The 15389-nt window shown below is 42.5% G+C and overlaps 1 protein-coding gene across 1 annotated transcript; it reads left to right on the plus strand.

The window, feature by feature from the left end:
- The first annotated feature begins 10357 nt into the window (after nucleotides 1-10357).
- Nucleotides 10358-15057, plus strand: LOC110305675 (C-C motif chemokine 6). Its single transcript, XM_021177740.3, has 4 exons — nucleotides 10358-10560; nucleotides 13668-13715; nucleotides 14040-14151; nucleotides 14522-15057. The coding sequence occupies exons 1-4, from the start codon at nucleotides 10485-10487 to the stop codon at nucleotides 14634-14636; spliced, it is 351 nt and encodes a 116-aa protein (XP_021033399.1). The 5' UTR covers nucleotides 10358-10484; the 3' UTR covers nucleotides 14637-15057.
- Nucleotides 15058-15389: the final 332 nt, after the last annotated feature.

Genomic DNA, 15389 nt, shown 5'->3' on the forward strand with positions numbered 1-15389 from the left:
CAAAGTAAAAAATTATTGAGTCTTTTTTTTTCATTTTATGTGAGGCACTAAATCTTTGTTGTGAATGTAGTTGATACTTTCAGTAAAATTTGATCTGGTCCACACCAAGTGTTCAGTAGCCATGTTAAGCTTATCATCAGAATGTTGGACTCGCAGACCTGGAGTCTTCCTCACTCTTAATTTTAGAACATAGGTTGAGATGACTTGAAGGCCACGTTCACTTAGAACTACCATCTACCAATCATGTGACTTATTCAAGCTAGGCAGCTTCCTTGCCTAGTAAGAATGCATCAAGATTGAGTGACAGTGACAGAAGCCGATGTTCCAGGGCTTTCTATGAATGAGCCTCAGAGGTCATGTGACATACTCTGACACTTTAACAGGTCATAAGTCTTCTTAATTTCAAGGGGAAAGATGCAAACTCTATTGCCCAATAAGAGGCATGTCAAAGAATCTGTAGCCATGTGTAAACCTTAAAAAATATTTTTTATTTATTTTTAACTCTCTCTCTTCTCTCTCTCTCTCTCTCTCTCTCTCTCTCTCTGTCTCTCTCTCTGTCTCTCTCTCTGTCTGTCTCTGTGTGTGTGTGTGTGTGTCTGTCTGTGTGTGTGTCTGTGTGTGTGTGTGTGTGTGTGTGTGTGTGTGTGTGTGTGTGTGTAGGTGCCCATGGAGACCAGAGGCATCAGATTCCCTGGACCTGGAGTCACAGGCAGTTAGGAACCACCCAACACAGATGCTGGGAATCTAAGGAGACTTCCCACAAGGCAGTATGCCTCTCCTACCCATCAGCAATTTCTCCCGTCTCTGGAGCTATTCTTTTAAAGTACCACATGAATAAAACCCAGATGATAAATGCTTTCCCTTCACTCTCCTACATGAAACTTCACAATCTTCTTTTTAAAAACCCAGCTAGGCATGGTGGTCCATGAGTATAATCCCAACACTTGGGTGGCTAATATCTAGGGAGATAACAAGTTCAAGGCCAGTCTGACACAAATCCCCCTAACTGGTCCAGTCCTCCATCCCTGCTCTCTGAAATACTTCCCACAGAAATTAAGTGTACCTAATAGTTACTGTGTTCTGCTTTCAATGAAACCTTGAGAGTTAAGGTAACCACAGTGAGCCATGTGGAAGAAGCAGGGATTAAAAGCTTCAGAAGTAAAATATGTAGAATTTTAGGTAATATTGAATATACAGGGAAAATACGCAGGTGGGTAGGGGAGCTGATATTTAGATGGCTTGGCTAAGTAATGACTTACTAAAACAATGTTGAGACAAACAGGTAAGCAAGCAATGCCTAAGGATATATGAGAGAAAACCAAGCAGGATATCCAGGGAAAAGAGACCAGAGCCAGCCCACATGACCAGAAGGCTGGAGAGAGTAACAGACTGTGAAAACAGACAAAACAGGGACCGCTAGGGACATTAGCTTATCATAAGGACTGTGCTTTACAGTGATAGGGCTTTTAATTAATTTTTTATTTTTATTTTTATGTACATTGGTGTTTTGACTGCATGTATGTCTGTATGAGGTGTCAGATCCCCTGGAACAGGAGTTACATAGACAGTTGTGAGCTGCCGTGTGGGTGCTGGGAATTCGACCTCTGAAAGAGCAGCCAGTGCCCTTCACTGCTGAGCACTTTCTCCAGCCCTCCACAATGATGGGGGTTTCATTTTGTTCTGTGTTTTAAATCCATTGCAGAATTTTGAATAGAATTCATTTGACCTATGACTTTAACAGGATCATGATGACTATAATGCCAATAATAAAGGAAAGCAAAAAGCTGGAGACAAGCTGGGGGACTTTTGCAATAATCCTGGTGACAGACAAGGGTGGCTTATGACAGGGAGAGGAAAAGGTAGTGCTGAGGAGTGTGACATTGTGATGTAACAAGAAATATATATCTCAGGGTTTTTTTAGGGTGTTAATCCACTATCTTCTCAGATTGTCAGCTCTCTGAATAATTAGCACAGTTTTAAAGCATTTTTAAAAAAATTTATGTGTATGTATATGTGGGGAGGGGGTGGAGGGTTCTGTGCCCACATATGCAATATCCATTGGGACCAGAAGAAGGAGTCAGAGACCCTGGAACCATAGTTATAGGTAGTTGTGAGCCACCCAATGTGGGTGCTGAGAACTAATTCCAGTCCTCAGCAAACCCAGAAGGTGCTCTTAGCAGCTGAGTCTCCTCTTGAACCCCATAAAACACAATTTTAAAGATTAAATTCCCGTCTCGTTGGAATCTGTAAGTGACAGGAAGCAAACCACTCTGGCATTCCAATTATAGGAGAAACGGGTTTTTCTTTCAAGAAGAAATATGTTTTAGATATGTTTTTCAAGGTTGAGTCAAAATTTGTTTGTGAATCAGATATGGAATATAGACAAATGAAGAAGCCAATATAATTGCTACAGACAGCATGAGAAAAATCACACAGGCAGGTCAACAAATTATCGAGTTTCCCCGTGATGGGCTTCTATGCATACTGGCTACTGGGAACCTGGAGTGGTCCAGTCATAAAGAAGTGAAAAGAATCACTGTTTAGAGGCCAAGAGAATGTCTGGAAAGGAGTTCTTCCTTAAAATATTTACTCTGCCCCTACCTGGTCGGATAGCAGAGGAACTCCAAACAGGCTATCAAGCCATCTTCTCAGAAGCTCTGGGAGTGGGAGCCAGAGTCACAGCCTGAGTTCTCAGTCAGGAGGGGCTGCCCTTCTCAGCTCTCATAAGGAAGAATTCTGGGAAGAGGAAAAACAAAGCAGAGGTGGAGTTTATAAAGAAGAGGTTTTTACAAAGTTAATGGTATTTTATGAACTTTTTGCTTCATTTTGCTTTGTTTTGCCAATTTGTCTTATTGATATTTTGCTTGTTTTGATTTTTGTTTCTATGTTTCTTTCTTTCTCAATTTTCTTTTTCTGTTTTTTTTTTGTTTGTTTGTTTTGAAAGAGAGAAAAAGAACATAAAGTTGGGTAGGTAGGGATGTGGAGAGAAAATGGGAGAAATTGGAGGAGGGGAAAACATGTCAAAAATATATTGTATGAATAAAAAGTATGGACAAAAATAAAGAAGGTTAATATTGATTTAGGCCTGGTTGTTAAAGGGAAGATGGACATGTAGGGAAATGATAGTACGATGACCAAGTGTGGGCGTGCACTTCTCCAATGGGTCAGGCTTAAGTGGCTACAGTAGTGAGGCCTGGCTGTGGTGGCTTCTGAGGTTACATATCAAAGCATCGCTAAGGAACTCCTTTTCCAGTAAATGAGATCATGGCTCAGTTCCTGAGGCACATGGGGTAGGATTATAGTTGATAAGGTAAAGCTGTGGGTCACAGGGGACTAAGACACATTTTTATTTGAAATATTTCTGTACACGAGGAGTATTGCTTCTGTGTAAGCAATCTTCTCAACAAAGGTTAATGGTCTTGAAATTCTTGCCTCTCTGTTGGCAAAAGTCTCAACTAGTCTCCATGGTGAGGTGCTCTTTTTCTTTTCCACATCTCCTTAATTTTCCTTGTCTCAGTTTCCCCTTGAGAGAATTTGAGCTTTTAAACTTAAGGATTGATGACAAAGATCATTAAATTTCTCCACTCTTAATTTTTTTCACTGCTAAACATCGACGTGAACCCTGCTTATCAAGGGTTCAAAAGTCTCAGCCAGGGCCCTAGAGAGATAGGTTAGCAGTTAAAAGGTCTCTTCCCAAGGATGGAGCTATGTTCTCATCACTCACATGAGATGGCTCATAACAACCTATATCTCCAGATCCAGGGGCACAATGCTCTCTCTTCTGACCTCTGTAGGCTCTCACATGTTCACACACACACACACACACACACACACAAACACACTCACTCACAATTTTTTTAAAGTCTTAGCCATTGTGGTCTAAAGTAGAAGGGAATACAAGAAAGTCCTGGGCTTGTAGATCTAGATTGTTTTTCTGAGGGAATCTGGAGAGAAGGTGTTATATCAGGCCACATAAACAGTATGTATTGTTATACTTGATCATAAAATTAGCACTGAGAATCGCAGGGCCTTTCTATTATGAAGTCTGTAAACCATTTAAAACTTGAGGCAGAATATGACAGAAACTTAATTTGGGCATATAAATCTTGGAAGACTGAGGACACATTGCCCCAGTTACCTGGTGCATATGCACAGCACTCTAATCACGGTACACACTCTGCTTGGCTGCTGTTAGAACAGCAAGGCCATCAGGTCTTGTAGCACAGCTGTCTTCATCATCTGAACTTCTAAATTTAGGAATGAGGTTTCTGGGCTGCAAAAACAATCATACCTGTGTCTATATACTAAGCGTGTAGCAAAAAACAAAAGATATAAGAAGTAATCTGCTGCAGGATATTTGATTACACTGTGAACCCTGAGACTGTGCTATTTATTGAAAATAATATATTTGTATTTGTGGTGTGGTTCAGCCCTTAGTACATACCTTTAATTCTGAACAATGAAAGCAAAGTTAGTTTGTAGAAGGAAGTGCCCGTGTTTGAAACTGATATCTAATTGAGTGGCAGACAAAGTGATGAATCAGAGAAATATTTGACAGAATAGGATATGCCCAACTCTCTTAAGAAGGGAGAGGGAACGGAAGCTATTTAAGAGACAGTGAAGTGAGAAAGGGAGGAGGCAGTTTTACTGGGATTATTATACAGAGACAGGATACAAAGAGAGAATGAGCCAAAGAATGAGAAGGAGTTAAAAGAGTAAGACATATTGCCCAAGCTAGTATTAGGCCAAGCAGAGCAGAGAGGCCCAGAGAGAGAAGCCAGATTGAATCAGTCACCTTGGAGAGAAGTTTGAGCCAAAACAACAGAGTTGAATCAGCCAGCCAGAGTTCAGAAAGAACTAGAAAAGGGTGAGCTTATTCAGCAGTAAGTCTCAGAGGCTGAAAACACTCTAGGCCTAGATTAGATTGTATGGAGGCTAGAACCTTCCAGGGCTAGGCCAAGGTAAACAGACTGAGGCAGTAAACCTCTGAGATGACAATTATTTTTATAGGAGAATAAAAGATATGTTACAGGAATCCCACAATGGGATTAATTTAAAAGGGAAATCATGTAAGGCTGATATATACCAAGAGTGCCTAAAACAGTTTTCAACCTGTGGGTCACCACCCTTTGGGGGTTAAATGATCCTTTCACAGGGGTTACCTGAGACCACCAGAAAACATAGATATTTACATTATGATTCATAAGAGTAGCAAAATTACAGTAATGGAGTAGTGTTGTGCCCATATTGCAAAAACCCCAAAGAGACCACCAGGAACCACAACTCTAGTACAAGTACATGAGAGTCTTTATTCAAGCTTGAGCTCGAGCCACAAACCTTCCTGTTGCAACAGGATAGAAGAGCAGCCCCAAGGTCTACGGGGAAGGAGGTTTTTAAAGGAATAAACCACAAGTGGGGGTTTCCAAGCCTTGACATTACATGATTGGATAAGAGGCTTATGGAGAACATCTAGTCATTAATTAACTGCTGCTATGGAAGAGGAGCGATTAGCACCCTTTGAAATGGTATCTCCAAGTGAGAAAAGAATGCAGTAGGATTGGTGACTCCCAGCATAGCTAGGAAAGACCAGTGACTCCCAGGGTAACTAGGAAATATTATTTCTTGAGTGCAGAAAGGAATGCAGTAGGACTAGTGATTCCCAGCAGCTGCAACTGGCTGGATGTGTTTCGCCCTGGGTCCTGGTCCTCTGCTTAAGCTTATGTTTCTTGCTTAGGTCTCTCAGTAGTAACAAAAAAATAATTTTTTGACACATATGTGGAGATCAGAAAACTCTGTAGAGTCGGTTTTCTTCTTCTACACATGATCTTCAAGTTACACCTGGGTGGCTACTTGGGCTTCCACCTTGCTGGCCCTGTGTGGTTCTCTTAGGAGTCATGTTTGAGGGGAAATCCCAAGGTTGGAGCTGACGATGATAACACCTCAGCTCTGATGCATCTCTACTAGCTTTGGTTACTGTACAACGTCTCAATTTGCCCGGGGCGCCTGACTCATCAGTGGAGGAATACAGCAAAGGCCCAGCATTGACAAGAAAATTCACATTTTAAAAAAAATTTAAAAAGTATAAGTGGGAGGAGAGGCAAGGGTAAATGCCCCAGACTCCTGAAGAGGGCGCCCAGCTTTCGAAACCAGAGTTCCAGGAGGTTCCAGGGAAACAAACTGAGGCCCACTACTGAGCCGCCTCTCCAAATCCAGAAAATTATTATTTTTATCAGCCATATCAAGAGTCACCTGAGGCCCTTCAATGGTTGTCTGCAGTGACTTAAAGGGGAATTCACTTCGGGCATTTTCAGAAGGTTCACCCTCTCTCTGGGAGTAGGTCATCCTTACCACAGTTGCCTGATTAGTAGAGAAGGCAAAACCCTGGTGGTTTCTTAGACCCTTGCCGAGAGCAGATTTCTTCCAGTGCCCAGGCTAACAGCTGTGGCAAGCATGAGCCCACTGGAATCCCCTTGTCTTGGTGTTTCTCTGAGGACAGGTCCTTATCAGCCTGGGAAAATGTGTTATTCCCCAGCGCTATAGACATCGACTGAGAAGGTCCCCATGATTATAATTGCTTCCCTTGGGCATTCTAAGCTGCAAATAAATTTTTTTTCACAGTTGAAAACTTCAAACAACAATTTAAAAGATAATTTGGGGTCCCATTGTCTGACTGTAGAACAACTGACAAAATATGACCCCGAATGTGACTTTTGAAGATTTTTTTTTTATTAAACATTCTTCTATTACAACTTACTTAAACTTACTTCAGCATGTGAGTCCATTTTCTTTCTGGTTTGTGCACACTTCTTCTTGCCATTTAATTTTGGAACAATCCTTTTATTTTAAGTCAAAGTTACCACCTAAACTCCTTTTCTTGTCTAAAGCATTTCCTTTTTCTAAGTTTCTTTACCAAACACAAATTTCTAAGCTATAACCTTCCATTTAAAGACACTTGATTTTTTTTTCCTTCTATCAGATTTAAGTTAATGAGGGCGTTAGGAACTTCAGTGTTGTTGCCAGAGGTCCTTAGGAACTTCTTGTGTCAAAAGGTGCCAGCTTTTCATCTGGGCTCAGAGTGCAGCCCAAGGCAGGACAACACCTTCCTTTTCTTGCCAGTATCTCACAGGTAAGCGTATAACCAGGCGAGGAAAACTGAAAGCACACAGGGAAGCTATTGTCCAAAGCCTTGGACTCCAGGAAGCATAGCACCTAACAGACCTGACTCCAGATGAGAGCCACCATCCATGAAGCCACACCCTGGAACAGGAGCAATCATCCACTGCAAGCCAGCTGTCCCTCCAAGCAATGAGTTATCTTAACCACACTTGTAGGACCCAAACAGAGGAAAATCAACAAGACCACACCTTGACCGAGACTGTCCAGTTTCAAAGAACTTTTTGTCTATTGTTTTAAGCCCTTTCTACTTAAACCTAAAGTTCATGTTGGTCCCCAGATGAGCCCGGGGACATTAGACCTCTCTGTTAGTTCCCTCTTTCTGGCTTTCGTCATTACTCACCTCTTTAACTGGTGAATGGAGAACAGTAGGCAAGCTTAAGCCGCTGAGACTGCTAAGGGCAGGACTCTTGTTCTCTAACTCTGGTCATACTATGTGCTAAAAAGGATTTGGGCTAATTAAATATTTTAGATTACATGAACAATCATTTTATCTTCTAAGACAATCTGGTGCCGTGTAAGCAATCTATAAACACAAGTAGACAGTACACAGGATAGCTATTCATAAAAAAAAATAGAGCAAAGATTCTGTAGCTTTTATTTATGCATGCATATTTATTTATTTATGCATCTGTTAGGCTGTAGTTATGTTAGGATGTTGGTTTGACTATTTCCTCCACGGCACTAAACAATCCCTAGTCTAACATTTGTACCTCCAAAGCAGCAACCCTTAATAACAAAGCGTACAGAGTGCATCCAGCAGGGCTCGTGTAGACAGTGGTGAGGGCTAAAATACGAAATTTGTGCAGAATCTACATAATTTTTTATTCCTATTATGAATGCTGAGCCAGAGGGAGAGAGAATGCCTTTAAAGGTAAAATTTCCTAAAATGATATTTTGAGCCATATTCCTCCACTTTTTAACTTATCCTGAGACTGAGCTATCCCTTCTGCGTGCCCGCACGAGTAAAAGGAAATGTCCTGGGATATCACACTGAGTTTCCAACCTGGACCAGACCCTAGTGTCCTGTCTCGTTTCTTCCCAGGCTTCCCTGGAGATCTCCTCTGAATACATAATTGTGTCTCGTCGAAAGTTTAGAGAGACAGCTACACCCAAGGTGTGGGGTTTTAACCTCCTCTTGCGATGAGAAACATGGAGTCTAAATTTGCTTATTGACACACTGGCAAGCTCTAGATGCCTGGAACATCCTCTGGTGAGACTCTGGAATTAAAATGGAATCTGCATCTCCAGCAGAAGAAAGCTTTGGCTGTGAACACAAGCCAGAAATGCAGGACTGGTAGAGAGAGCACAGAGTTCCCTGTACCTGAGGGGACAAGTCTCAAAGCAAGCAGACAAAAAAAGCAAGAGTTGGGAGGAGCAATAGGAAGATTTTAGACTCAAGAGAGGGGCTGGAGCCTGCCACACACAGAAACAGCCTTCCCTAGTGCATTTCAAATCCAGAACACACTGGATTCAAAATGGGTTAGAGACTCTGGGAGTCATACCAGAGTCGGTTCACACCAACAGAGTCTCAGACAGCCCTCTCACAGGCAAAGACATTGTAAGACCACGGTGGAACACCTTTTGGTGACAACCTTTTGGACTACCATGTTTGTTCCATCTGACCCAGGAGAGGGGTATAAACAGCTCTAAGGAGACTCCTCTATTCAAAGCCAGTGTCACTCTTCAAACACTGTGTGAGTCTCTGCTTAGAAACAGAGAGAAATGAGAGCAATCTGTAAGCCAAAGGGTAGAGGAGAGCAGCTAAGTGGCCGTCAAGAAAATTCACCAACACTGCTTCGGAGCTGGACCATTTGCGGTCGGTCACCAGAAAAGACATCAATAGCAGTAGTAAGTTGGGCATGAACTGGGCATAGCTCCATGCTGCTACATGTACCAGTCTGGGAAGTTCTTTCCAGAGCCCTAAGCACAGATGAAGCAGGGTGCTTGACTGAATAAAAAAATTTCAGGACAGACAATATGAAGCAGCATGGGAGGGTTTAAAAAATATTTATTTGCTATTATTAATAATGTATATGTGTGTGTGCATGTGTGTGTGTGTGTGTGTGTGTGTGTGGTGGTTGTGCACCAGCACACATGTGCTTGTGCAAGTGCCCACAGGGGCCAGAAACATCAGTCAGATCCTTCTGCAGCTGGAGTTACTGGCAGTTGCAAGCTGCCCACTGTGGTTGCTGAGAATCAAACTGGGGTCCTCTGTAGCAGCAGATTGTGCTCTGAACAATTAAGCTGCCTCTCCAACCCTAGCGATGGAGTTTACTAGAAAGAGATTTTTAAAAAACAAAACAAAACATAAACTTAAATATATGAGTGTGAATAGAGACACTTGGGAAACAGACATTACACACTCAGGTGTGGGCATGGACTTCCCAAGAGAGTCACAGCTAAGTTACAATTGAGGTACAACAGCCAACAGGTATAACTTTGGTAGTCTCTGAAGTTATAGCCCAAAGGGCTGCTAAGAACTTTCTCTTTTTTTAGTAGATGAGATCAGAGAGTGGTTCTTGAGGTTCGTTAAGGAGGATTGTAGCTCATATGATATCGCCCTTAGTCATGAGGATCCCACAAGGAAGTTGAGGTAGCTTTCACTATAACGAAATGTTTAGTCTTATTTGTAAGATTCTCAGAAAATTGCATGTTCACATCTGTGAAAGGAATTAGGCCATACCTAAATATCAAATATTATTGAACATAGTTCATTGCAATTTAATAAGTATATAAGCAGCATAATCCATTGCTATATTAACATTCTTTTTAAGATATTTCTATATATAAGGAATGTTTTCTTTATAGGCAGCTTTTCTTTGTTAATTATGCTGAAATTCTTGACTCTCAGCTTATAACAGACTTCACATGTTCTGGATGGAGTTTGCAAAAACCAGAAAATATTGCAAATGACCATGTCTTTTCATACCCTCTTTCAGGATAGCTCCTATCCTAATTCCACCACTTACTAGCTATGTAGTCCAACACAGGCCTTAATCACCAAGAAGACTTCTGAGTGGAGGGCTCCTTTCTCTCTAACACCCCCTCATTGCCCCTGTTTTTCTAGCCCACCATGACCTTTGCCCTCACTTCCTGTTGCATTCTTGGCCCTCCACTTCCTATTGCATTTTCAATCTTGTTCCCTCTTTTAGAACTAGCCTGTTGTGTATTATGTAGTCAGGGACAGCATTCTGAACTCTACTCTGGCACTTCCTGAACCACCTAGCTTATAAATACCAGGGCAGGCCAGAGAATCAGGGAGGAGTGAGCAGAAATCCTCAGACCAGCTGGGCCTGTCCTCCAGGAGGATGAGAAACTCCAAGACTGCCATTTCATTCTTTATCCTTCTGGTTGTCCTTGGGTCCCAGGCTGGCCTCATACAAGGTGAGTTCACTTGAGCCCTCTCAACCCAGGGGGCAAGTCTGTGAGAACAGCAGAACTGGAGGGGAGCTAGGGAAGGAGACCACTGCCCTCCTGGAAATACTCCATCCTTGACATGGTGATGGAATTCCCTTAGAAGCAGCATCAAGTTATAGATCTGCCTGTCTGTAGCCTTTAGGCTCTGGAGGAAACACAACACAGAGGCTGTCTCCCACTTGGGGAAATAATTATGCTTGACAAGTTTATTTAGCTGACACAGGACAAAGCATTAACTCGTAAGAATAGGAGTAAAATTTAAGTGGGAGGATAGCAGTCTTACAGGAGGCATGATGGTTGAAGTGTCTGACACCACCTCTACAAAGCCATCATTTTGAAGAAGTGGGACAGGCAGGTAATCAATTCAACCCAAGACCATTTAATCACGCTATTCTTTTATTTGACAAATGCATTAGCTAGTGCTTCTTATGTGCTGGACAGCTACTGTGGGGCAGATGTCATACCAAACAATGGGACGTTGCATTTTTTTTGTACTGGAAAACAGTAAGCCATCAATGATTTTTGTATATTTTCCTTCACTATCATGGTTGCTGTCATTTTATAAATAAGAAAACTGAATCAAAAGTTTAAGATTAAGGCTAGTGAGTGGTAGAATTAGGGTGGGGGCCAGCCTGGGATGGAGTATAGAAAGATATGGTCATTTGGGATCTTTTCTGGATTTTGCAAGGTCTACGTAGGCCCATGAAGTATGGTACAATGTATCTACATGCCTCCTCAGTGTAAGCCATACCATTTCTGAGTGTCCTGGGACCCTAGACCAATGTGGATATCAAAATCCACAGATTTCATGTCTATAACCCACATCTGTGTGAAAAAAAAAAAACTCTAGATATTTGTAAGACTTAAAACAACTTAAATGTCAGTGAACAGTCACTATATTGTTGTCCAGGGAATCATGGCAAAAAGTCTCTAGTGTTCCAGTTATATTTCAGGAAATGTTTCCTTGGTTGGCTCTGTGGATGTGAAAGCTCCCAAGACAGTAGACCAACTCTATAAAAGAAATCAGCAAAGAACAATGGAAGATGATTGCTGGATAAGTTGATAGCTTAATCCTTACTGCCAAAATCATTAATTTTTGCTTTGGTATAAGAAGTGAATGCCAATATTTTAGTTAGACTTATTTTGTTTTTATGCATGCACATGTCTGAGTATGTGCATGTACACCTGTGTGCAAATAGATGCCTTTGGGGGACAGAAGAAGGTGGTGGACCCCCTGGAGCTGGAGTTACAGGCAGTATAAGCCACCTGACATGGATGCTGAGAAATGAACTCTGGTCCTCTGTAAAAGCAAAGGTGCTTTAATTATTGAGCCATCTCTCCAGCCACTAAGAATCAACTTTTAAAGCTATCTGTTTATCTGTGATAACATAACTACAAGTTAGAAGAAAAGGGAAATGGGGGAGGGAGAAAGGAAAGGAGAAAGAAGGAGGGACGAGGAGAAAGTAAAGGGGAGGGAGGGAGAAATAAGGAGGGAAGGTTGTTTGAGTGGCATTTGTCTAATTATCACAAGGCAGGTTCACAATACTTTATCCAGAATCTTTGGCGCTATGTGAATTTTGCAGTGCATAAGCAGAGTTTTGATAAGTTAACATGACACACAGCAATATCACTTCTGAGTGTTAGCCCCGAAAATTCAAAATAGATACATAGAAAGATTCTCATGCAATTATTTTCATTCACACCACACAAAAGGAGAAGACACTACATACCCATCAGTAGGTGAGTGTGTAAGTAAAATGTGACAGGCACACATCTCTAGTAGAATATTACTCACCGTTGAAAGGGAAGGCATTCTGGTGTGTACAACCAAAAGGAAGAACACTGAGGAGCTGGTATCACCAGGGGAATGTGCCAGTCAAGAAGGGCAGGTACTGGCTGGCTCCATTCACATGTGCCTCTTAAAGGAGTCAATTTGTAAAGACAAAAGAGACACAGAGGTGCGTGCCTGTAACTCCAGCTACTGGGAAGCTAAAGTCAGGATCACGAGTTAGAGGTCAGTTTGAGCAACACAGTAATGCCTTGTCTAAAAAAAACCATCAAACCAGGGAGTACAATGGTGCTCACTAAGCTGACAGGGGAAGAAGCAGAAAGGTAACATTGAATAGGTTCTAGGTTTCCGTTTTGCAGGCTAGAGAGGTTATGACTGGATGAGGTAGTAGTTGCACAGCAGTTTGAATGTACTTGATACTATTAAACTGGAAACTTAAAAAATTACTTAAAGGAGACTGGCAAGATGGTTCAGAGGTAAAAATTTCTACTTTGCAAGCTTAGCCATCCCATCTGAGTTAGATCCCCAGAACCTATGTAAAGGTAGAAGGAATGAAGCTGTCTTCTGATTTCCTTTTGCACACGTGCACACACAGAGAGAGAGAGAGAGAGAGAGAGAGAGAGAGAGAGAGAGAGAGAGAGAGAGAGAGAGAGAGGAGGCTTGAGCCTGTCTCTTATGCCAGATACAATCTAAGAAACGTAGTAACAAAATAACGTTCCTACATTATCTTTATACTAATGGGACAAATATAGTTTAAAAAACAAAACTTCACCACACTATGAAGGACATCATACCACCAAATGGGTTGCTAAGAAATTTGTTTCTAGAGTCCCATAGATGGCAGATGTGTAGACACAACTGGCCTATGACAAACTGCACTTTCAGTTAACTTACCTGTGTTAGGTTTGCAGCTCATCTTTAGTACTTTAGAGTCAACAGAATGTTTTTATTTCTGAAATATTTTCAAAGGGTCACAGGGTGGAGAAAATGTCATAGTAACAAGACACACTATCCTGGAGCAGGCCTTTGACCCAGACGGGTTAACAGAGATCCAACAACAGAACCTGCTACCTTCAGATGGGAGAAGGGGAGTCGGGCATGGAGGTGCACACAGTGTTCTTAGCACTCCAAGTTTGGTGCTGTAGAATTGATATTTCAGGCCACCCTGGGCTGCAAGATCTTGCTTTGTTCACCAAAACCTAAGGGTGGAATATGTGGTGAGTGGTGGGGCGATTATAATACAGCAACCATGAATTTATTTCCCCACCTTTTCTGCTTCTTCCAGAAATGGAAAAAGAAGATCGTCGCTATAACCCTCCAATAATCCATCAAGGTAAATGACCAGATATGACATGTTTAAAGGGGCTGGGTGGATATGCCATTATAGCTTCACCTCCCCCCATGGCAGAACAGGATGGAAGGGTCCTGAAGGTGCTGAGCATCTCTGGAAAGAGTGAGACGTGGTATGGAGACTCACCCCAGTGATGCCTTCTCTGCATATACCTGGGTGCCCTGAGTCCACCTGCTAAGAACAGAAGCATCCCTTGAGTTCTAACCCTTCTCAATTTCCATGATACGCTTCTCCCCACGCCCCACCCCCCCACACACACACACTGCACTCTTGAGAGCAATGGCCTGGCCATTTGTCTTCCTACAGGCTTTCAAGACTCTTCTTCAGACTGCTGCTTCTCCTATGCCACACAGATCCCGTGTAGAAGATTTATAGGTTATTTCCCCACCAGTGGTGGGTGCATCAAGCCGGGCATCATGTAAGTGTCAAACTCACTCAGTGTGTGTTATGGGGAGAGGGAGCCTCCAGGATCTTAGGTGACCTGGTGGATAGACTTCCAGAAAAGGCCAATCCTTGGATCTCACCAGGTGGCGGGGGGGGGGGGGGTGAGGAGGTTTGGGGGGATACTTCAGGGTGTAGAGAAGGAGATAGCTGACAGAGTCATTCCATGAGTCCTTAGAGAACCTCACAGGTCTAGAGGGGACCCCAGAGAGGGGATGATGGTGCTGAGCTACCTCCTGGAAAGAACAGACTGTTGAGTGGACAATCAGAGGGTCCAGAGAACAGGGATCCCCTTCTCTCTTTACTACAGAGCTCTGTTTGTAATCTTTCTTCTCCTTTTTCTTCAGCTTTATCAGCAGGAGGGGAATCCAGGTCTGTGCCGACCCCAGCGATCGGAGAGTTCAGAGGTGCCTAAGCACTCTGAAGCAAAGCCCAAGACCTGGGAACAAGGTCATTGCTTGAGCAGGCATTGTCACCACTTTCTTCTGTCTTCCCCAGTGACTGCCTGCCTAGGAGACCTTGTTTTTATAGATATTTAAAGCATTTATCCTTCTGTTCAGGATTAGAGCAGTCAACAGTATTCATGTGGACTCCGCCTGACACAGTTAGAGCCATCTGGAGTTGTAAACATCAAGATTGTCTTTGAGTAATTGTTGGGTTTTCTTGCGGTTTCTCAGCAGATTATAAATGGATAAATTATTAGGGTAGTCTTTGGGGCTTTGGAATGTGTCTGGTTCTGATACAAGCTTAAGCTGGGTAATATCCAGCTGAGATGAAATCAGTTTTGCCCTAGGCCATACATATGTCCAGCTTTGTCCGTTCCCAGTTGTTCGCCTTGCCACAATAGAGCAATGAGCGCCCCCAATAAAGTCCACTCCATGTAGCCACAGGTCTGACTGTCTCTTTCTTCAGATTCATAGAACTATGGGGCCAGTCTGAAACTGGTCTCTTGGGGTGAAATTATCTCACTCACTCACCTTGAGTACAGGAGGGAGATGGAATCATATAACTTTGAATATTCTAAACAAAAAGACGTCATGGTATAATTTTTAAAAAATTAAGAACACGGTTTAGCTGGGCGTGGTGGCGCACACCTTTAATCTCAGCACTTGGGAGGCAGAGGCAGGCGGATTTCTGAGTTCGAGGCCAGCCTGGTCTACAGAGTGAGTTCCAGGACAGCCAGGACTATACAGAGAAACCCTGTCTCGAAAAACC

Source organism: Mus caroli, unplaced genomic scaffold (assembly GCF_978045245.1).
Source record: "Mus caroli unplaced genomic scaffold, Mus_caroli_1 scaffold_13, whole genome shotgun sequence".
NCBI classification, from domain to species: domain Eukaryota; kingdom Metazoa; phylum Chordata; class Mammalia; order Rodentia; family Muridae; genus Mus; species Mus caroli.

Coding starts and splice junctions, on each gene's coding strand:
- LOC110305675 (XM_021177740.3), top strand. CDS start 10,485: ATGAGAAACTCCAAGACTGCCATTTCATTCTTTATCCTTCTGGTTGTC. Junction 13,716..14,039: donor CCCTCCAATAATCCATCAAG/GTAAATGACCAG, acceptor GTCTTCCTACAG/GCTTTCAAGACTCTTCTTCA. Junction 14,152..14,521: donor TGCATCAAGCCGGGCATCAT/GTAAGTGTCAAA, acceptor CTTTTTCTTCAG/CTTTATCAGCAGGAGGGGAA.